Source organism: Eriocheir sinensis, chromosome 32 (assembly GCF_024679095.1).
Source record: "Eriocheir sinensis breed Jianghai 21 chromosome 32, ASM2467909v1, whole genome shotgun sequence".
NCBI lineage: Eukaryota > Metazoa > Arthropoda > Malacostraca > Decapoda > Varunidae > Eriocheir > Eriocheir sinensis.
Genome location: NC_066540.1, coordinates 14,470,435 through 14,491,926, shown reverse-complemented (window position 1 = coordinate 14,491,926; position 21,492 = coordinate 14,470,435). Strand labels below are relative to the sequence as shown.

The 21,492-nt window shown below is 43.4% G+C and overlaps 3 protein-coding genes and 1 long non-coding RNA gene across 53 annotated transcripts in view; all 4 read right to left on the bottom strand.

The window, feature by feature from the left end:
- The window catches only part of LOC127006439 (uncharacterized), a 25,952-nt gene extending 20,251 nt beyond the window's left edge, over positions 1 to 5,701 (bottom strand). The window contains exon 1 of the mRNA XM_050876390.1: positions 5,604 to 5,701. Within this exon, the coding sequence (XP_050732347.1) occupies positions 5,604 to 5,701 (98 nt within the window). The remainder of the gene's footprint in view (positions 1 to 5,603) is intronic.
- On the bottom strand, positions 603 to 21,492 carry LOC127006206 (lipase 3-like). Of its 2 annotated transcripts, none has more exons than XM_050875787.1 (12): positions 21,339 to 21,492; positions 17,118 to 17,337; positions 16,349 to 16,598; positions 15,901 to 16,015; positions 12,294 to 12,444; positions 10,866 to 10,958; positions 10,048 to 10,206; positions 8,894 to 8,978; positions 8,311 to 8,542; positions 5,604 to 7,377; positions 3,426 to 3,515; positions 603 to 785 (listed from the first exon to the last, which is right to left on the bottom strand). In XM_050875787.1, the coding sequence occupies exons 2-10, from the start codon at positions 17,286 to 17,288 to the stop codon at positions 7,314 to 7,316; spliced, it is 1,320 nt and encodes a 439-aa protein (XP_050731744.1). In that variant the 5' UTR covers positions 17,289 to 17,337; positions 21,339 to 21,492; the 3' UTR covers positions 603 to 785; positions 3,426 to 3,515; positions 5,604 to 7,313. The 2 variants fall into 2 exon arrangements, with proteins under 2 accessions (XP_050731744.1, XP_050731743.1); XM_050875786.1 differs by lacking the exon at positions 21,339 to 21,492 and adding an exon at positions 19,669 to 19,726.
- On the bottom strand, positions 8,985 to 10,040 carry LOC127006211 (uncharacterized). The gene is made up of 3 exons (XR_007759260.1): positions 9,691 to 10,040; positions 9,523 to 9,606; positions 8,985 to 9,354 (listed from the first exon to the last, which is right to left on the bottom strand). It is a non-coding gene; the product is annotated as an uncharacterized LOC127006211 (long non-coding RNA).
- LOC127006207 (uncharacterized) lies at positions 12,480 to 15,833 on the bottom strand. 49 transcript variants are annotated; one of them, XM_050875798.1, is made up of 4 exons: positions 14,736 to 15,833; positions 13,896 to 14,525; positions 13,686 to 13,790; positions 12,480 to 12,740 (listed from the first exon to the last, which is right to left on the bottom strand). In XM_050875798.1, exons 1-4 carry the CDS (start codon positions 14,885 to 14,887, stop codon positions 12,599 to 12,601), a joined length of 1,029 nt encoding a protein of 342 aa, XP_050731755.1. In that variant the 5' UTR covers positions 14,888 to 15,833; the 3' UTR covers positions 12,480 to 12,598. The 49 variants fall into 49 exon arrangements, 16 of the variants coding, with proteins under 16 accessions (XP_050731755.1, XP_050731761.1, XP_050731760.1 ...); XM_050875804.1 differs by having other exon boundaries at positions 14,001 to 14,525; XM_050875803.1 differs by having other exon boundaries at positions 13,686 to 14,000; positions 14,211 to 14,525.

The following is a 21,492-nucleotide window of genomic DNA, read 5'->3' as shown; positions in this document are numbered from 1 at the left end:
CCCATAAAAGACACTACAAATAACGGATTACACGGTGGATAACTTACCTAAACTTATATAACGTGAATTTTTTTTTTAGCAGAGAACGTAATAACTTTTAGTGGGTGACTACACTAAACATGGAGATACGCGGAGCTGTCTCTATATCTGTATGAATATATATTGATTGATTGATTGATTGTTTATTATTGCAAGTAAAACAACAAAGGAGAAGGGAGGAGCATGCCATCCCAACCCCCAAACGCCGTAAGAATAAGATTTAATAAAACATACCATAATAAAAACAGTATTTCACATCAGCGTATATTACAAACCTATACCGAATTTGTATCTTTTGTTTGTTTTGGGGCCTACTATTTAAATCTCTTACAAATAATTAAAGGAACAGTTGTTAATCTTTTCATCCTACCCTCTCGTTGTCTTTATAATTATTCTTTAGCATTTCAATTAGCATTCCACTGTCAACGTAGATTAGTTTTGCATAGATTTTGGGTCTCTGTCTCTCTCTTTACCTGCAACAATAAACTATCAATTAATCAATCAGTCTCTCTCTCTCTCTCTCTCTCTCTCTCTCTCTCTCTCAAGATTAATAAAACAAGAAATACACCAGACAAAAGTTTATTCATTTATCCAGTCAACAATTCATTTATACATAATTACAATGAAAAAAAAATTAGGCAAGTGCTCAAATTATGTACATATTACTCTCTCTCTCTCTCTCTCTCTCTCTCTCTCTGGTGGGGGGTGCCTCTAGGGGTAGGGGGGCCCACTTCTGCTTCCTCTATCTGTGGAAGAAGAAATTATTAGAAGACGGAGGAGGAGGTAAAATTTGATATAAATGAGGGAGAAAACAGATATATTAAGGAGTTAGGGAAGAATAGAAGAAATGAAGAAGGAGGAAGTAAAATGAGGGAAAAACAGATATATTAAGGAGTTAGGGAAGAATAGAAGGAGAAGAAGGAGGAGGAGGTAAAAAGTGATAAAATTGAGGGAGAAAACAGATATATTAAGGAGTTAGGGAAGAATAGAAGAAAAAGAAGAAGTAGGAGAAGAAGGAGGAAGTAAAATCTGATAAAAATGAGGAGAAAACAGACATATTAAGAAGTTAGGGAAGAAGAATAAAAGAAGAAGGAGAAGCAAGTAAAATGTGGTAAAAATGAGGGAGAAAACAGACATATTAAGGAGTTAGGGAAGAATAGAAGAAAAAGAAGAAGGAGGAGGAGGAGGAAGTAAAATGCAATAAAAATAAGGGAGAAAATGGACATATTAATAAGTTAAGGAAGAAAAATAAAAGAAGAAGAGGAAGAATTAGAGGATAAGACGAAATAAAAAGACATAATAAAGAAACAACCGAAATTAAGCAGCTGGACCAGACAAGCACATCAGAGTAAAACAATAAGGAATAGAAGAAGGAGGAAGAATTAGAGGATAAGAGAAAATAAGAACAAAACATAATAAAGAAACTAAAGAAGGCAGCTGGACCAGATTTTTTTTTTTTTTTTTTTACAGCAGAGGAGTCAGTTCAAGGGCATAAAAAAAGATAACAAATGTGAAAAAAAAGCCTGCTACTCACTGCTCCAAAAAAGACTTATAGGAGTGGCCGAAAGATAGGTCAGTTTCGAGAGGAGAGGTGTCCTGATACCCTCCTCTTGAAAGAGTTCAAGTCGTAAGCAAACCAGACTTCTACAATAAAGAATAGAAGAAGAGTAGAAGAAGAAGGAATTAGAGGATAAGAGAAGTAAGAACAGACATAATAAAGAAACAAAATAAGGCAAGCAGCTGGACCAGGCACTCATATCCCCGACAGAATGTATTAAAACAAGATGCTTCAAAAATACATTAGCTTCCCATTAGCCCTCCCGAAATTGACCCCTCTTTCGACCACCTTCTTGGATTCTTTTTGGGAGCAGCGAGTAGCGGGCTTTTTTTATTATTGTTTCCTTTTTTGTGTGCCCTTGAGCTGTCTCCTTTGTTGTAAAAAAATATAAATAAATAAAGCCTGACAGAGAACCTGGTAGCGGACATCATTAGGAAAGGCCTTTACCTCGCAGTGGACTAGATACTGATTGACTGGCTGAAAATAAGGACATAAGAAGACTACAAGAGGCCAGACAGATAACACAAGGCAGCTCCTGAAGATGGGTAGCTCATCAAATTCCCTTTCCATCCATAAATGCATCTAATCTTCTTTTAATCCCTCCATTGCGACTGGCGCGGATTTGGCCTTCACTGATAGCCTGGTTACATATACTCCCAGGTCTTTCTCTGCCTCTGTGGTGGATAGTGGAGTGTTTCCCATGTGGTATTGGTATGCTGGATATCCCCTCCTAAGGTGCAGGACTTTACATTTTTCTTCACTGAATTGTAGCAGCCACTTTTTGTTCCATTTTTGTAGCTTGGTGATGTCTTGTTGTGAGAAATCTGCAGTCAAGGGGTTAAAGATTTCGTGTTTACCTCAACTACATACCTCCTCAGTTTGTTCCACTCATCTGCCACTCTGTTCAGAAACCAGTCTTTGCCTATTTCTTCCTGAACTTGAATTTGTCCAATTTATACCCGTTAATGCATATTCTCACATCAGTCTTTAACCCCTTGGATGTGGACTTCCTACAAAAACACATTACCAAGCTACAGGAGAGGAGCAAAAAGTGTCTGCTACAATTCAATGAAGAAAAATGTAAAGTCATGCACCTTGGGAGGGAATATCCAGCATACCAATACCATATGGGAAACACTCTGCTATCCACCACAAAGACAGAGAAAAACTTGTGAGTATATGTTACCAGGCTACCAGTGAAGGCAAAATCCGTGCCAATCGCAGCGGATGGGTTAATATAAGCACTACATTTAGACAGCCCTTGGTAATCCCTTTAACCCATTTGAACACCTCGAAGAAATCCCCACGCAGTCTACATCTTTCTAAGGAGTGAAAACCGAGTCACTTTAGTCTTTCTCTGTACAATAAATTCCTAAGTCCCTGGTTAAGCTTGGTTAGTCTCCTCTGTATTGCTTCAAGGGAATCTATGTCTTCCCCGTAATAGAGTTGCCAAAACTGAACAGCATAGTCCAGGTGAGGCCTTACCAGCACCAAATACAGCTTGAGGATAACTTCTGAGCTCTGGTTGCATACGCTGCTCAAAATAAATGGAAAATAAGTAGAGAATTAGGAGGAAGTGTTAAAAGATAAAGATGATGTAGAGGAAGAAAAAATACAGTAGAGGGAGATGAGAAGGAGGAGGAGAAAAAGAAGCAATAGTAATAATAATAATAATAATAATAATAATAATAATGAAACACACACATACACACACTCACTTGGGACTGGGGCACAGGACATTAAGGAGAAAAAAAATGAAGAGAAAATACAGTAGAAGAGAAATAATAATAATAACCATGAAACAACACACACACACACACACACTCACGGGGGGCTAGGACTCAGGACATCAAACCCGACAAAATCGTTCGCTGTCTTCACTCCAACGACGAAGAAGACAACGCTCTTGAACACTGACCTGCAGAGGGATGTTTTTATTAGTGTTATTATTAGTATTGTCTGCAGTAGCATTAGTAGTAGAAGCAGTTGTAGTAGTAGTAGTAGTAGTAGTAGTAGTAGTAGTAGTAGTAGTAGTAGTAGAAGCGGAGGCAGTTTAGTAGTCACGGTGGTAGTAGTATAAATGACTACAGGGCAATCCGACTAAACTCACAGGTGGTAGAGGTCTTAGGAAAAACTAGTCAAGTAAACCATTCTGAACCACTGCCGGGAAAGTCATCTCATATCCACCTGCCAGCACAGTTCATCAGAGGAAGATCATACCCGACAAACCTACCAGAAACTACGGAGCTCCGAACTTCTAAGCGTGACAATAGCAAGCCTTTTGACATCACCCACCTGGACAGTGAGTCAACCAAAGGCCACTGTTTAACCCAGTAGCAGCGGGGATCATGTTTCTTAATGGTCCCTCCAAGCGAGAAAAATGAGAAAAAATCACCCCTCACACAAACCATTTCATAATATATATCAAAGCATTTGTGATCAGATTATGTATCATCTATTTTGGGGGGGTTTATATCATGGCACAAATTTGGCCCGTCGCTGCTACACGGTAAAGCCACAAATTTGGCCCGTCGCTGCTACCGGGTTAAACTACAGAGCTTTGGTGCGCAGGGTAATGCACATAGGTAGATAGAAGACCACCTGAGCAACAAACGACAAAATACACCGCCTAATGGTCCTCATATTAGCTTCTCGCTCTCCGGCGCTAACGTCATGCTTGTTGTCCACGTCAGAAAGCATTATATGACACCAGCGGCATAGGCGTCGTTAAGGGGTTAAATGAGAATAATCATAGGCATTTGAAAAGCCATAGATCATACGAGTCTGATACGACTATACTTTTTGACAAACGTCTGTTCGTATGGTGTATTATCAATGCAAATCGACATGTTTGGGATTTATAAGGTCTAAGGCTTTATTTGTGCACATAAACATTCATATATATTATTGAAAAATTAGCCTGAATATCTATCACAACACTAATTTTCACATATTTACGAACCAGAAATGCGCAGGTGCCAAATCTATCAACATACATGCTTTGTTGATGGACAAAGGAAATTAAATTGACTATAGTGTCTCTTTATTTGCTGAGCAGCTCGGCAAACAAGGCAACACATTAAATTTGTAGTTTAGCTCCTCCAACTTAACCTGGTAGCAGCGGGGATCATGTTTCTTAATGGTCCCTCTAAGCGAGAAAAATGAGAAAAAATCACCCCTCACACAAACCATTTCATAATATATATCAAAGCATTTGTGATCAGTTTATGCATCATCTATTTTGGGGGGTTTATATCGTGGCACAAATTTGGCCCGTCGCTGCTACATGGTAAAGCCACAAATTTGACCCGTCGCTGCTACACGGTAAAGCCACAAATTTGGCCCGTCGCTGCTACACGGTAAAGCCACAAATTTGGCCTGTCGCTGCTACACGGTAAAGCCACAAATTTGGCCCGTCACTGCTACACAGTAAAGCCACAAATTTGGCCCGTCGCTGCTACACGGTAAAGCCACAAATTTGGCCCGTCACTGCTACACGGTAAAGCCACAAATTTGGCCCGTCGCTGCTACACGGTAAAGCCACAAATTTGGCCCGTCGCTGCTACCGGGTTAAAATACCAAATATGCCTCCTTGTTGTAGTTAATGGTGGAAAAAACGCACTTTAACCAAAATATGAAGGAGCACATGATTGAAAGCTACTCAAGTAATCTACCCCAACCAAACCTAACAGCCGCACCACAGCCCCACGGCCCCAACTATCCTCCTCACGGTCTCTACTTTCCTCCTTCCCTGCCCTCCCACTCCCCTTGTTTCCTCCCTCCCACTACCCTATTTTCCTCTCTCCCTGCCCTCCCATGCTCCCTACTTTCCTCCCTCCCTGCCCTCCCACTCCCCTAGTTTCCTCCCTCCCATGCTCCTTACTTTTCTCCCTCCCTTCCCTCCCACTCCCCTAGTTTCCTTCCTCCCTGCCCTCCCATGCTCCCTACATTGCTCCCTCCCTGCCCTCCCACTCCCCTCCTTTCCTCCTCCCTGGCGCCCACTCACCACTTGAAGGGGTCGTAGTACACACTGAGCAGCGCGCCCTTCACGCCGCCCCGCTCAGGCCGGCGAGGCTCGGGGGCTGAGGGCATCAGCTTGAACATCGTGGGAGCCGAGAGGGGAAGGTGCAGGAAGAGGGCCCGAGATTGATCTTGATCTTGATGTTACAGGTGATTTGGAATTTTTCCTAGGTCAGTCTTTGTAACGGTACTAACGGCACCTCCAAGAAAAATAAAATACAGAGGATTGTAGAAACCTTGGAGGAAGAATACGTATTTTTCCTCCAAGGTGGGAGCCGAGTAATTTGGTTTTGATTTCTCTTCAAAACCGAGTCAACCAAGTACCGAATGCAATTGCTTTGGTCAGGCGACAGCTGAGATGTCCGAGACGATCTTCTATTTACAAGGAAAGAGATGAAAATTGTTCATATTCGTCTGAGGATTATGACGATAATGTCTAAGATTCCATGTGAGTTAAATTCATTGATTGATAAGTTTATTGTTGATTTTTCACAACAAAGGAGAAGGGAGGAGCATGCTATCCCATCCCCCCAGGCAGTACATACCTACATGGGCTTCTCATGACGTGAAGGAAAGAAGGAGAGAGAGAGAGAGAGAGAGAGAGAGAGAGAGAGAGAGAGAGAGAGAGAGAGAGAGAGAGAGAGAGAGAGAGAGAGAGAGAGAGTCTGCTTAGTTTCCTTCATGTAAGAAGTTAGTTCAAAAGTTTGTGAATGATATTATTCTAATGCCGGTATACAAAACAAGGTTCCTTACCCCCCGACCCCCCCCAAAAAAAAAGTTTCATGGACACACACACACACACACACACACCAAAACAGCTTGAGATGATAAGGGAAGGAGGGGAAAGGCAGAAAGCAGATAAGGGTAATGAGTGAGGAGGAATGAAGATAAGATGATTGGCTTCTCTCTCTCTCTCTCTCTCTCTCTCTCTCTCTCTCTCTCTCTCTCTCTCTCTCTCTCTCTCTCTCTCTCTCTCTCTCTCTCTCTCATCCAACCAACCTGCCTTACTCTCCAACAGGTAATAATAATAATAATAATAATAATAATAATAATAATAATAATAATAATAATAATAATGAGAAATAATGCTCTGAGAAAACAACACATTTTACTAGGAGAAACTTGATACATGAAGTCAGTAACAATGATAACATGGAGACATTGGTAAGCTTAGGTAATGACACGGGTAGAGAAGTGAGTACCTACTTAGAGTTTGCTTCTTACTCGTTTCTTGGAATTCTCTGCCCGTGTTGCCCTCGCTACTTACACTAATAAATATGATGGTGGTAGCAATGATGATAGCAATAATAATAATAAAATAATAATAAAATAATAATAATAATAATAATAATAATAATAATAATAGTAATAAAAAAACATAATACTACTACTAATAACAATAATAATAATAATAATAATAATAATAACGATAATGATAATGATAATAATAATAATAATAATAATAATAATAATAATAATAATAATAATAACAATAATAATAATAATAATAATAATAATAATAATGATAAAAATAGTTCTTATAATCTATTGCAAACTCAAACAAAATAAAGACAATATAATATAAATGAGATGATACTAAAATACATCTTATAAAACTATTTCCTTATATTTTGTACTACTACTGTTACTACTATGGCTACTACTACTACTACTACTACTACTACTACTGTAACTCTTAGTGGAAACTCTTCAAAAACTTCAGCACATCTCTGTACACAAGCTCTTCTGCGTCCGAGGCCCTGAAACAATAATAGTAATAATAATAGGAATAATGATAAAAACAATAATTCAATAATGGGACAAGTTGCTTGCTACCCAACTGCTTCCAAAGGCCCAAGGGGGAGATCAATCAGAACTAATAATTTTTTTTTTTAAGGTTCATAGTACAGAAGAACGGTCAAACTACCACCAGGGTCATAAAACTACCCCTGGAAATACCCAAGACTCCTATGAAAGCTTGGGCACCGTAATGTTTAAAAAAATGACCCTTTATCCGGTGCAGACAAGTGACTTATGCATCAATAATAAGACAATGGCTCGATTCTGCTGCTGGGTAGTAAGCAATAATAATAATAATAATAATAATAATAATAATAATAATAATAATAATAATAATAATATCCTTCTTCACCCTTTCCCATACCCCCACAACCTCCTTCCACTCCACCAGTCCACCTATCCCCCACAACCCCCACCTAACCTCACACACCCTGCCTAGTATCACCTACACCCACAAACCCCACCATAACCTCGCATTCTTAATCTTATTCCTGAACCTCTAAACACCCTAAGCCTTACAACCTCATGCACAAACCTATCCGTACCCTCAAACTCCTTCTTGAAAACCCACATACCTAAAACCCCAAGCAAACTCTACAATCTCACTAACCCCACACAACCACACCCATTTCCATTCAACTCCAACCTCACCTCACCCACACCCAATCCCCCAGTAACCCCAACCTAACCCAAGATGACCCCACTCAACCTCACCCCAGTAACCCCAATCTAACCCAAGATAACCCCACTCAACCTAACCCAATATAACCCCACTCAACCTCATCCAACCCCAGTAACCCCAACTCAACCCAAGATAACCCCACTCAACCTCACCCAAACCCCACAACCCCAGCATACCTCCCCTATCCCCCCTACTCCCCCCATACACTTACCACACAAAATCCAGGTGAGAGAATGCATCATCTTGCACTGCTTTGGACTGGACGAGGTTGGGCAGGTGCGTCTCCAACCTCTTCACGTCTTCGGGGGTTGCCAGCCAGTCAGCAGGGGACCAAAACAACCCCACAGGACACGCCACACGGGAGAGGTTGTAGTCGGGTGGGGTTAGCGAGCCATAGTGGGCGAGGTTTGAAAAGTGCCCAAAGTCGTACTGGCGGAACGTTCCTGTTGGGGTGGGTGGGGTTACATAGAGGTTGTGAGAGGGCGGGGGTAAAGGGTGAGTGTTGTGGGAGGGTTCTGAGAGGGTCGTGCTAAAAGGTGGGTGTTGAGGGAGGGTTAAGTGTGTTTGTCAGGGTTGCTTTGAATGAAGATACAATGGGAGGTGAGTTGGGGGAGATCAGTTCGATGGTTAGGAAGGTAAGGAATGAAAGAAAGAATGAAAGAAAGAAAGGAAAACAAGTGATCAATCCATATAAAATGATCTACTTATCCACTTTTCCACTGTTTAACTTTCCATCTATCAAGTTACTCATCTACCTATCTACCTGCATGTATACCTGTGCATGGGCGCCGTACCTGAGTTGATGAGTTGCAGGAAGTGGGTGACGGTGCGGACGGATGTGCCAGCAGGTGTGTGTGCCAGGAGGACAGGTAAGAAACTCTGTGTGTGGACAGGGGTATGTGTGTGTGGGTTAGGTTACGTACACACACAAATGTAAACACAGACACATATACTAGATTGAAAGACAGACTGACACACATTTACACATATTTCCTTCCTTCTCCCTCCTTCTCCTTCCTTCCTTCATACCTTCTCTTCCTCCATTTTTTGTGTCTGAAAGAATAGGATAAGAGGAAGAGGAGGAGGAGAAAGAGGAAGAGGAGGAAGACTCGTTGAAACTGTAACTTCCTTCATTCCTCTTCTTCCTTCTTTTTTATGTCTGAAAGAAGAGGATAAAAAGAACCTCTTCCTCCTCCTTCCTTCCATCATTTCCTGTTTTCTCTCTCCCTCTTCCCTTCCTTTCCTCTTATTGCACCTCTTCCTCCTCCTTCCCTTCATGATTTCCTGTTTTCTCTCCCCCTCTTCCCTTCCTTCCTTCCTTCCTTCCTTTCTTCTCACGGTACCTCTTCCTCCTCCTTCCCTTCATCATTTCCTGTTTTCTCTCCCCCTCTTCCCTTCCTTCCTTCCTTTCCTCTCACGGTACCTCTTCCTCCTCCTTCCCTTCATCATTTCCTGTTTTCTCTCCCCCTCTTCCCTTCCTTCCTTCCTTCCTTTCTTCTCACGGTACCTCTTCCTCCTCCTTTCCTTCATCATTTCCTATTTTCTCTCCCTCTCATCCCTTCCTTCCTTCCTTCCTTTCCTCTCACGGTACCTCTTCCTCCTCCTTCCCTTCATCATTTCCTGTTTTCTCTCTCCCTCTTCCCTTGCTTCCTTCCTTTCCTCTTATTGCACCTCTTCCTCCTCCTTCCCTTCATCCTTTCCTACATTCTCTCCCACTATTTCCTTCCGTCCTTCCTTTCCTCTCCTTCCCTTCATCCTTTCCTACTTTCTCTCCCCCTCATCGCTTCCTTCCTTCCTTTCCTCATTCCTCCCGTCACACACACATACACACACACACACACACACTTAGCCTTACCTAACCCAAAATATCCACCCCAACCACTGTACTACCCAACCATACCTCACACTCGGCCCTTCCCCCATCAACCCCACACCCAATAATACGCACCTTGTTGAGCCTGGTGGGGTTGGGGCCGGCCACCAGGAAGAGGAGGTTGTGGCAGATAGCGGCTGTGAGGGCCCTCTCGTCACAGAACACCGAGAGCATGCGGTCCATGAAAGAGCCGAAGGACAGCATCTCGTATCTTCCGGCCATGCTGAGGCTGCGCTGTGGGGTGTTCAGGGGTGGGGGGAAGTTTAGTTGTGGGGTGGTGATAGGTGGTATGGGGTTGCGATGGGGCTGAGGGAGGTAAGGGGTTAGTTGTGGGGTTATGGTGGGTGATGATGGGTTAATTGTGGGGTTGTTGTAGGTGGTGAGGGGTTAGTTGTGGGGTTGTGAGGTGTTAGTTGTGGGGTTGTCAAGGGTGGTGGGGGGTTAGTTGTGGGGTTATGAGGTGTTAGTTGTGGGGTTGTCAGGGGTGGTGGAGGGTTAGTTGTGGGGTTGTGAGGTGTTAGTTATGGGGTTGTGAGGTGTTAGTTGTGGGGTTGTGAGGTGTTAGTTGTGGGGTTGTCAGGGGTGGTGGGGGGTTAGTTGTGGGGTTGTGGAGTGACTGGCGATGTCTGTGTGGTTGGGGTTACAAAGAGGGTTAACTGCAGATGAGGTTAGGGAGGTGGAGCTGCGTTGTGTTGCACTGAGGAGTTTCAGAGAGGTTTTGTGTAGGCTGAGTAGAAGTAGTAGTAGTAGTAGTAGTAGTAGTAGTAGTAGTAGTAGTAGTAGTAGTCGTAATAGTAGTCGTAGTAGTAACAGTAGTCGTAGTAGTAGGGGAAATGGTGTTACTGTTTTGCTACTGTGTGTGTGTGTGTGTGTGTGTGTGTGTGTGTACCTACTTCGATGATGTTGACGAAGGGGGCAGCAAAGCGAAGTGGTCCCTGGACATGCTGGACAAAAGCCACGGGGCCCATTGCGACCATCACATTAACCTGTATGGGGTGGGAGGTCCAGGTTAGATTACATTAGGGTACCCATAGTGAAGTTTCCCCTACTATCAAACCTCAAGACCCCATTTCCATCCTCCCCCTTCCTCCTTCCCCTTATTATAAAACCATTTTTTTTTTGTAAGCATAATAAAGTGTTTCATGTGTTTCAAGCCTTCTCTAAACCTCCTTCTCCCCCTTAACTCCACAACCCCACCCCTTTCCCGACCCTATATCCATACAACTCCACCCCCAGAACCTCAGCCTAACCTCTTTCGAGATCCTTACTTAAACTTTATTCTTCCCCAAACCCCTAGACTGCAGCCTTCTTCCAAGTCCATAACCCCACAACCCCACCCCTTTCCCAACCCCATATCCATACAACTCCACCCCCACAACCTCAGCCTAACCTCTTTTGTGATCCTTACTTAAACTTTCTTCTTCCCCAAACCCCTAGACTGCAGCCTTCTTCCAAGTCCATAACCCCACAACCCCACCCCTTTCCCAACCCCATATCCATACAACTCCACCCCCACAACCTCAGCCTAACCTCTTTTGTGATCCTTACTTAAACTTTATTCTTCCCAAAACCCCTCAATTGCAGCCTTCTTCCAAAGTCCATAACCCCACAACCCCACCCCTTTCCCAACCCCATATCCATACAACACCCTCACAACCTCAGCCTAACCTCTTTTGTGATCCTTACTTAAACTTTCTTCTTCCCAAAACCCCTCAATTGCAGCCTTCTTCCAAGTCCATAACCCCACAACCCCACCCCTTTCCCAACCCCATATCCATACATCTCCACCCCCAAAACCTCAGCCTAACCTCTTTCCTGATCCTTACTTAAACTTTCTTCTTCCCCAAACCCCTCGACTGCAGCCTCCTCCCGAGTCCATAACCCCACAACCCCACCCCTTTCCCAACCCCATATCCATACAACTCCACCCCCACAACCTCAGTCTAACCTCCTTCCTGATCCTTACTTAAACTTTCTTCTTCCACAAACCTCTACACTGCAGCCTCCTCCCGAGTCCTTAACCCCACAACCTCAGCCTAACCCAGCTCCTTCCTGACCCTAACAACTGTAACTCAATCCCCTGACCCCACAACCCCCATAACCTATCTTCTGATCCTAACCTTACTCAAAATCTCCAACCCCAGAACCCCCCCAAAAAAACTCTCCTTGGGACTTAATCCTACTCTTAATCCCTAACCGAACAACCCCACCTTCACCCACAACCTCAGTATAACCTTTCCTAATCCTTCCTTCAATCACAATCACAATCTCCTGAACCCCATAACCTCCCTCTAACCCCCACACCCTCAGTATAACCTCACCTTCTCAGCATAGTCCGGGCGTTCACTCAGCATAACCCAGAACACGGTGGTGCCCATGCTGAAGCCCACATAGTCGAGGGTGGGTTTCGAAGTGGTGTCCAGTACATAGTCGATAGCAGCCGGTAGGTCATACATGCCCATCTCATGCCAGCTGGGAGATAAATGGGGAAAGGCGAGTTATGTGTGTGTGTGTGTGTGTGTGTATTGTTTTGTATGTTCGTGTGTCTATTTTTTTTTTTTCCTTTTCCTTTTCATGCTATTAACATTTCCATCTATCTGTCTATCTTTCTATCTATTTTCGTATGTCATTCAATCTTGGGCCGATTTCCTAAATATTTCATCGCCCAAGTTCTCATATTTGACAAGGCTTTCGTAGGAGTTTGGGGCATTTCTAGTAGTAGTTTTATGACCCTGGTGGTAGTGTAACCCTTCCTCTGTACCCTGAACCTAAGGAAACACATATTTGACAAAGCTTTCGTAGGAGTTTGGGGCATTTCCAGTAGTAGTTTTATGACCCTGGTGGTAGTGTGACCCTTCTTCCGTACCCTGAACCTAAGGAAACACATATTTGACAAAGCTTTCGTAGGAGTTTTGGGCATTTCCAGGAGTAGTTTTATGACCCCGGTGGTAGTGTAACCCTTCCTCTGTACCCTGAACCTAAAGAAACACATATTTGACAAGGCTTTCGTAGGAGTTTTGGGCATTTCCAGTAGTAGTTTTATGACCCCGGTGGTAGTGTAACTCTTCTTCCGTACCCTGAACCTAAGGAAACACATATTTGACAAGGCTTTCGTAGGAGTTTTGGGCATTTCCAGGAGTAGTTTTATGACCCTGGTGGTAGTGTGACCCTTCCTCTGTGCCGTGAACCTAAGGAAACACATATTTGACAAGGCTTTCGTAGGAGTTTTGGGCATTTCCAGGAGTAGTTTTATGACCCTGGTGGTAGTGTGACCCTTCCTCTGTACCCTGAACCTAAAGAAACACATATTTGACAAGGCTTTCGTAGGAGTTTTGGGCATTTCCAGGAGTAGTTATATGACCCTGGTGGTAGTGTAACTCTTCTTCCGTACCCTGAACCTAAAGAAACACATATTTGACAAGGCTTTCGTAGGAGTTTTGGGCATTTCCAGGAGTAGTTATATGACCCCGGTGGTAGTGTGACTCTTCTTCCGTACCCTGAACCTAAAGAAACACATATTTGACAAGGCTTTCGTAGGAGTTTTGGGCATTTCCAGGAGTAGTTATATGACCCTGGTGGTAGTGTAACTCTTCTTCCGTACCCTGAACCTTAAGAAACACATATTTGACAAGGCTTTCGTAGGAGTTTTGGGCATTTCCAGGAGTAGTTTTATGACCCCGGTGGTAATGTGACCCTTCCTCTGTACCATGAACCTAAGGAAACACATATTTGACAAGGCTTTCGTAGGAGTTTTGGGCATTTCCAGGAGTAGTTTTATGACCCCGGTGGTAGTGTGACCCTTCCTCTGTACCCTGAACCTAAAGAAACACATATTTGACAAGGCTTTCGTAGGAGTTTTGGGCATTTCCAGTAGTAGTTTTATGACCCCGGTGGTAGTGTAACTCTTCTTCCGTACCCTGAACCTAAGGAAACACATATTTGACAAGGCTTTCGTAGGAGTTTTGGGCATTTCCAGTAGTAGTTTTATGACCCCGGTGGTAGTGTAACTCTTCTTCCGTACCCTGAACCTAAGGAAACACATATTTGACAAGGCTTTCGTAGGAGTTTTGGGCATTTCCAGGAGTAGTTTTATGACCCCGGTGGTAGTGTGACTCTTCCTCTGTACCATGAACCTAAAGAAACACATATTTGACAAGGCTTTCGTAGGAGTTTTGGGCATTTCCAGTAGTAGTTTTATGACCCTGGTGGTAGTGTAACCCTTCTTCCGTACCCTGAACCTAAGGAAACACATATTTAACAAGGCTTTCGTAGGAGTTTTGGGCATTTCCAGGAGTAGTTTTATGACCCTGGTGGTAGTGTAACTCTTCCTCTGTACCCTGAACCTAAAGAAACACATATTTGACAAGGCTTTCGTAGGAGTTTGGGGCATTTCCAGGAGTAGTTTTATGACCCTGGTGGTAGTGTGACCCTTCCTCTGTACCCTGAACCTAAAGAAACACATATTTGACAAGGCTTTCGTAGGAGTTTTGGGCATTTCCAGGAGTAGTTTTATGACCCCGGTGGTAGTGTAACTCTTCTTCCGTACCCTGAACCTAAGGAAACACATATTTGACAAGGCTTTCGTAGGAGTTTTGGGCATTTCCAGGAGTAGTTATATGACCCCGGTGGTAGTGTAACCCTTCCTCTGTACCATGAACCTAGAGAAACACATATTTGACAAGGCTTTCGTAGGAGTTTTGGGCATTTCCAGGAGTAGTTATATGACCCTGGTGGTAGTGTGACCCTTCCTCTGTACCCTGAACCTAAAGAAACACATATTTAACAAGGCTTTCGTAGGAGTTTTGGGCATTTCCAGGAGTAGTTTTATGACCCCGGTGGTAGTGTAACTCTTCTTCCGTACCCTGAACCTAAGGAAACACATATTTGACAAGGCTTTCGTAGGAGTTTTGGGCATTTCCAGGAGTAGTTATATGACCCCGGTGGTAGTGTGACTCTTCTTCCGTACCATGAACCTAAAGGAACACTCATGAAAACCCAATTGATCCTCTCTTTGACCTTTAGGAATAGGTGATGAGCGAAAGTGCTTTATAATACCGATGATTAATGTAGCTGTGTTTGTTTTGTCTCCATATCTGTCTGTCTATCTGTTTATCTAGCTTTTCTTTTCATTCTTTCTTTTTAATCTTCTCTTTAATCTCTCTTCTCTATCTATCTATCTATCTATCTATCTCCCTAAGCACCATTCATTCACTCCCTTTCCTAATCTGCCTCAATTCAAATTTTCCTTTCAATTTTCTCCCTTTCTTTACCTCTTCTATCTATCTACTTATCATTCACTCCCTCTCTCATCTTTCTCCCTATCTATCTATCTATCTATTTATCTATCTCCCTAAGTACCATTCATTCACTCCCTTTTCTAATCTGCCTCACTTCAAATTTTCCTTTCTTTTCTCCCTTTCTTTACCTCTTCTATCTATCTACTTATCATTCACTCCCTCTCTCATCTTTCTCCCTATCTATCTATCTATCTCCCTAAGTACCATTCATTCACTCCCTTTCCCCTCTGCCTCACTTCAAATTTTTCTTTTTTTTCTCCCCTTTTTTACCTCCTCTATCTATCTGTCTATCTATCTATCTATCTATCTACTTATCATTCACTCCCTCTCTCATCTTTCTCCCTTTGCCTCCTTCCACCTTTTTCCCTTTTCTCATCCACTCTTTGAACACTTCTATCTGGCTATCTATCTATCTTTCTATCTATTTACGTATTGTTCATTCACTCAGAACTCTCAATCCCTCCCTGACCTCTTTCCACCCTCTCTCTTAACCTCTTCCAACCATCAATCTATCTACATATCATTTAGTCACTTCCTCTCACCTTTCACCCACCTCCCTTTGCCTCCCTACTATCCCCCTCCCATTCCCCTGCTCACCTATCTCCCACCCCTCACTCACTCGCTCGCTTACCTGAACTCCCAAAACTCCTTCTGGTCAGGTGTCAGCGTGGCATGGGCCCTCGAGTAGGTGTTGCCCCTCGCGTTGGTCAGCCACACGTCGTAGCCAGCATCGGCAAGGACATAGGCTGGAGAAGGGAGGAAGGGAGAGCTGGAGATAGATGAGGATGCTGTGTGGATAGGTGTAGGGGTCGAGAGAGAGAGAGAGAGAGAGAGAGAGAGAGAGAGAGAGAGAGAGAGAGAGAGAGAGAGAGAGAGAGAGACTGTAATACTATATCCCAACTTTTGAAAACCATGACATATAGGTGTGACTAACTCTTTGCTCTATGCTACTGACAGCCTTCTCATGATCTGCCCCCCTTAATATTTCAATTGCCCCCCTATGGTTAGACTTCTGGGGACGGGCCTGCTACTACTACTACTACTACTACTACTACTACTACTACGACTTTTCTACTCACCCAACGCCTTGTCTGGAGAATTCATGACAAAATCTGAGGAGGAGCAGAGGAGGCAATGGTGGAGGAGGACAGGAGGACGAGAGGTAAAAGAGGAGGGTGGAGGGGAACACTTGGGGGAGGAGGAGGAGGGGGAGCAAGAGGATAAGGAGGAGCGGCCATATGGTATCCTGTGGAGCTGTAACTTGTAACCGTCCTGAGTCTCCACCTGATGCGTCTCAGCGAGGTAACCGTTCGCCTGTATCATCTCGACCTGCAGGCGAGTGACAGGGTGATGGTGGTGGTGGTGGTGGTGAGAGAAGTGGGTGTGAAAGTAGTTGAAAAATGTTGATGATTAGGTAATAATAATGGTCATGATAATAGTAATAATGATGAGAGTTATAATTATGGTGATGATGATGATGATAATAATAATAATAATAATAATAATAATAATAATAATAATAATAATAATAATAATAATAATAATAATAATACCGGATCGATAATTAAACTTCTAATGTTACTACTATAAATACCACTACTACTACTACTACTACCACTGACAGAACAAGAGCCTGAAGTGAAATTTTGCCTACTACTACTACTACTACTACTACTACTACTGCAACCACCACCAGTACCACCCACACCCCTACTATATACTACTACTACTACTATTACTAATGCAACAACAACCACTACCACCCACACCCCTGCTACTACTACCAGCATTACTATAACTGTTACTACAACCACCACTACTACCACTACCACCACTAATACCACTCACCGTGCTCATGTTAACCATGGTGCTGGGGTGTCGAAGAACATCAAGAATTCGTCTGCGGATGATTGTATGTGCGTGTGCGTAGGCGTGGGCGTCATGTGTGGTTACTAACTGCCACCACAGCAACCACACTGCCGTCACCAACGCTGCCATCAAGCCCCCTGCCGCCGCCATGTCCTTCCGGAATTTGCTGACCCTGCTGCTGGGAGCTCTGCTTCTATTTCTGGGCGAGGTGATAGAGTGAAAAAAACTTATGTCAGTCTTGTTTTTGTTGTTCTAGACTGGCAGTTGTGTGTCGGCCGTCACGGTGGATGGCCTCTGACCCAACGGGCATTCCCAGTCCACCACACAGATACCTGGATCCCTTCAGAACTGATGGATTCATATAGATTGTCGAGAGGTGTAAGCACGCGTGAGGAAGGTCGGTTCGGTATCAGGACAAGTGTCCCCCGGGCAACTGCCCCCATAGGACAACCGACCCCGGACCACTGCCCCAAGAAAAATTTCCTCCCGTTAAAGATCACCCAATTCACTATACAAATGGCTCGAGCAACACCATCTCACTCAAGTAACTCTCGACTCCCAGACACTTCAAAATTATCTAGGTGGCGCTGGTTCGACACGTCAGGTGCGTTGACAACTGGCGAATCGAAGCCAGCTGACGCCAGTGACGCGTGGCGACAACTGGCCAGTCAACCCATATTACTATTTCCCGCTAATCAGACGCATCGTGTTTAACCATGGAGCTTGTTCGAAGTGAGAGGGGAAAAAATATGATTATTTATGATGTTTACATATATATCCCAAGCAAAGATCAAAGTCATGGGACAGGATTGAAGCATTTAGCAGACTGAATTGTCATACGCACGATTCTGGTATTAATCGTCCCCACATGTTGAAGAGCGACAAAAAATGAAGGCGGAAGCCGTTAACAGAGAGACAACCAGCAAATGCTCACTCAGGTTGTGGAAGGGATGTCGGATGGGGGGCATCGACAAAACTGACCTCTATCGAACATAATTTATCAGAGGAGACATCAGATGCCAAAAACGTCGGTCATTCAGTGCGCTTCATCCCGTACCCTCGAACCTGCTAATATGATCATTCTTGAGGAGTAGCTACCAAGTTACGTCCCACGGAGATTTTCTGCTGTATGACCGTGGGATGACGAATCAGCGCATGCTCATTTTCTGCACGGCACTACCCCTGCACCAGACTCTCATAGATGAAGAAAATCGCGAACCCTGCCATATATCTCTGCCAGGGATGAATGAAAACGTACAGAAAGAATAAAACAGCCGTAAAATTATATTAGGCTACTCCTGCCACTGCCATTTCTGTCTCCCCTGCAGCCTCTACCCCTGCACCAGACTCTCATAGATGAAGAAAAATGCGAACCCTGCCATATATCTCTGCCAGGGATGAATGAAAACGTACAGAAAGAATAAAACACCCGTAAAATTATATTAGGCTACTCCTGTCACTGCCATTTCTGTCTCCCCTGCAGCCTCTACCCCTGCACCAGACTCTCATAGATGAAGAAAAATACGAACCCTACCATATATCTCTGCCAGGGATGAATGAAAACGTACAGAAAGAATAAAACAGCCGTAAAATTATATTAGGCTACTCCTGTCACTGCCATTTCTGTCTCCCCTGCAGCCTCTACCCCTGCACCAGACTCTCATAGATGAAGAAAATCGCGAACCCTGCCATATATCTCTGCCAGGGATGAATGAAAACGTACAGAAAGAATAAAACAACTGTAAAATTACATTAGGCTACTCCTGTCACTGCCATTTCTGTCTCCCCTGCAGCCTCGACCCCTGCACCAGACGCACTTAACGGAAGAGATATGCTACCCCTGCCACCTAACTCCGCCAGGGGAAGAAGGAGTGCGTATAGAATTAATAAAACGTTAAGGCAAAAATATATCAGACTACCCCAATGACTATACTTTCTGTCTCCCATGCACAATCACTCGTAAAGGAAGATAAATGATGTCCCTGTCACCTTCCTGTCAGGGCAGAGAAGGAAAACGTAATAAATATTCCTAAAAAAATATATAAAAAAATACGTTGCAGCCTCTACCCATGCAGCGTTGCCATATTGAAGTAAACACTGCATTTATCTTTTTAAGCTCCAAGACTCGTAACCACACACATAACGATAGAAATTTTAAGTTATCGTTAAAACTGTTAAATATTGATGGTTCTCGTTTTTTCTGCTATATTTATTGGTCAGAAACACAGAAAAACGCAAAGAAAGATAAATGCTACCCCTGCCAGCCTCTACCCATGCCGCAGATACTCGTAAAGGAAGAACAATGCTACCCCTAACACCAACCTCCGCCAGGGGAAAGAAAGATAACGTTAAGTAGGTAAAAACAACATCAATAAACAACAGTCACCATGTAGCCCTATATAGACAAGACCTTGGCCTCCATGTTCCCTGTTTTCGTGGGGTGTATGGGTGTTTTGAGGTGTTTTATCGCTGTGACAATTATTAATCTACCGCCTTGTGCACTCCAAATCAACACACGGCCTTTACTTACCGCCCCGCGCTTGGCATTTTAATATATTTGCTGTGGCGCACGTGAGGGAGGGACCGTCTTGGGGTGGGCGAAGACAGCGACTACGGGCCTAAAGTGATGATGATGATGATGATGAATGACGATGATAATAATAATAATAATAATAATAATAATAATAATAATAATAATAATAATAATAATGATACTATTTAACTCAGCTATAATAATAATAATAATAATAATAATAATAATAATAATAATAATAATAATAATAATAAGTAATAACGTGAAGAAAACGAAGACGAAGAAGACGGTTAGTAGTATTAACGATGCTCTAATTATCTCATCAGTAAAGATAACGACAATGGTTACGATAATACAAGGAAAATTAAGGTATAGCAGAGGGCATACGCTATAACTACGCGTGGCCTCAGTGCTTACTCCCGCAGCATTGACCCTCGAGGCTGTGGATTCCGACCGGCGGTGGCTGAGTGGTAGCGTGCTGGGCCCACATTCACCACGTGATGGACGACGCGAGTTCGAATCCCCACGCTACCACCTCGGATTTTTCAGTCACCGCCGAGTGGCTTAAAACTACCCACATGCTGTCCTGAAGACCACCCATCAACCCGGACTCTAGAGGAAACCGTCCAAGTTAATCAAGGAGTTCCGGGGGGTAGCATGAGCCAAGAGAAGATGGCGCCACTATAAACACCTGCCTGCGCCAATACGGGCTGGGGCCGAATACCATCCAGGCCCCTCAAGCAAGCCTACTGGCGCTATAGGCATAGACGTAAAAAAAAAATAATAATAATAACAATAAAAATAAATAAAAAAATGGTCGCCAAGAACCTCACCCCGGGGCACAGGGCCAGTGAGACACCCCCCATAGTTAACCTTCCCCAGTGTTCCCCAGGCATTTCCCATTCATTGACCAGCCGGAAAGGACGGATGAACAGCTGGGTGGACTGCACGCCGACTGCCCGGGCCGGGATTCGAACACAGCCCCGCGCGGATTCATAGTAGGCACGCTAACCACTGCACCACGGAAGTTGTAATGATAATAATAATAAGAAGAGGAAGAAGGACAAGGAGAAGAAAAGAGGGAATGAAAAAAGAAAAGAATGAAAATGATAACAAAAAAATAAGGAGGAGAAGAAGAAAGGGTAAGGAAAAAAGAAGAGAATGAAAATAATAATAAAGTAATAATAATAATAAGAAGAAGAAGGAGAAGAAAAGAGGGAAGGAAGAAAGGAAAGAATGAATAGAATAACAAAAATAAGGAGAAGGAGAAGAGGGGAAGGAAAAAAGAAGAGAATGAAAATAATAACAAAATAATAATAATGAGAAGAAGAAGGAGAAGAAAAGAGGAAAGTAAGAAAGGAAAGAATGAATAGACTAAAAAAAAAAAAAAAAGAATGAAAATGAGGGTCGTATTTCAAAACATTTCGTCGCCCAAGTTCACATATTTGACATGGCTTTCGTAGGAGCTGTAGGCCTTTCCAGGGGTAGTTTTATGACCCTGGTGGTAATTTGACGCTTCTTCTGTGCCATGAACCTTAAAAAACACTCATGAAAAACAGACTGATCCCCTCTTTGACCTTTAGAAATAGTTGATGTGAGAAGCAATGGTGTCTTAAAATACGTCCCAAAGACAGAAATCAAAACAAACCACTTTTAATTAAGCTCACCAAGAAACACACGTAAGCGCAGTCACAAGTTGGCTACCCACGTACGTTCACAGCCAGACGCGCCCGCCTCCCGTCCACACTGACAGACCAACACTATCTACCGGTACTCAAAGGCAGGGTCAGCAGGCCAGAGGAAATGATAAAAAGGCCATCA

Coding starts and splice junctions, on each gene's coding strand:
- LOC127006207 (XM_050875789.1), bottom strand. CDS start 14,887: ATGCCCAAAACTCCTACGAAAGCCTTGTCAAATATGTGTTTCCTTAGG. Junction 14,526..14,735: donor TTAAATATGTGTTTCTTTAG/GTTCAGGGTACA, acceptor GTGTTTCCTTAG/GTTCAGGGTACGGAAGAAGA. Junction 12,741..13,685: donor TCAAATATGTGTTTCCTTAG/GTTCATGGTACA, acceptor GTGTTTCCTTAG/GTTCAGGGTACAGAGGAAGG.
- LOC127006206 (XM_050875786.1), bottom strand. Junction 16,016..16,348: donor TTCTCCAGACAAGGCGTTGG/GTGAGTAGAAAA, acceptor TCCCTTCTCCAG/CCTATGTCCTTGCCGATGCT. Junction 10,959..12,293: donor GCCCGGACTATGCTGAGAAG/GTGAGGTTATAC, acceptor CACCCCATACAG/GTTAATGTGATGGTCGCAAT.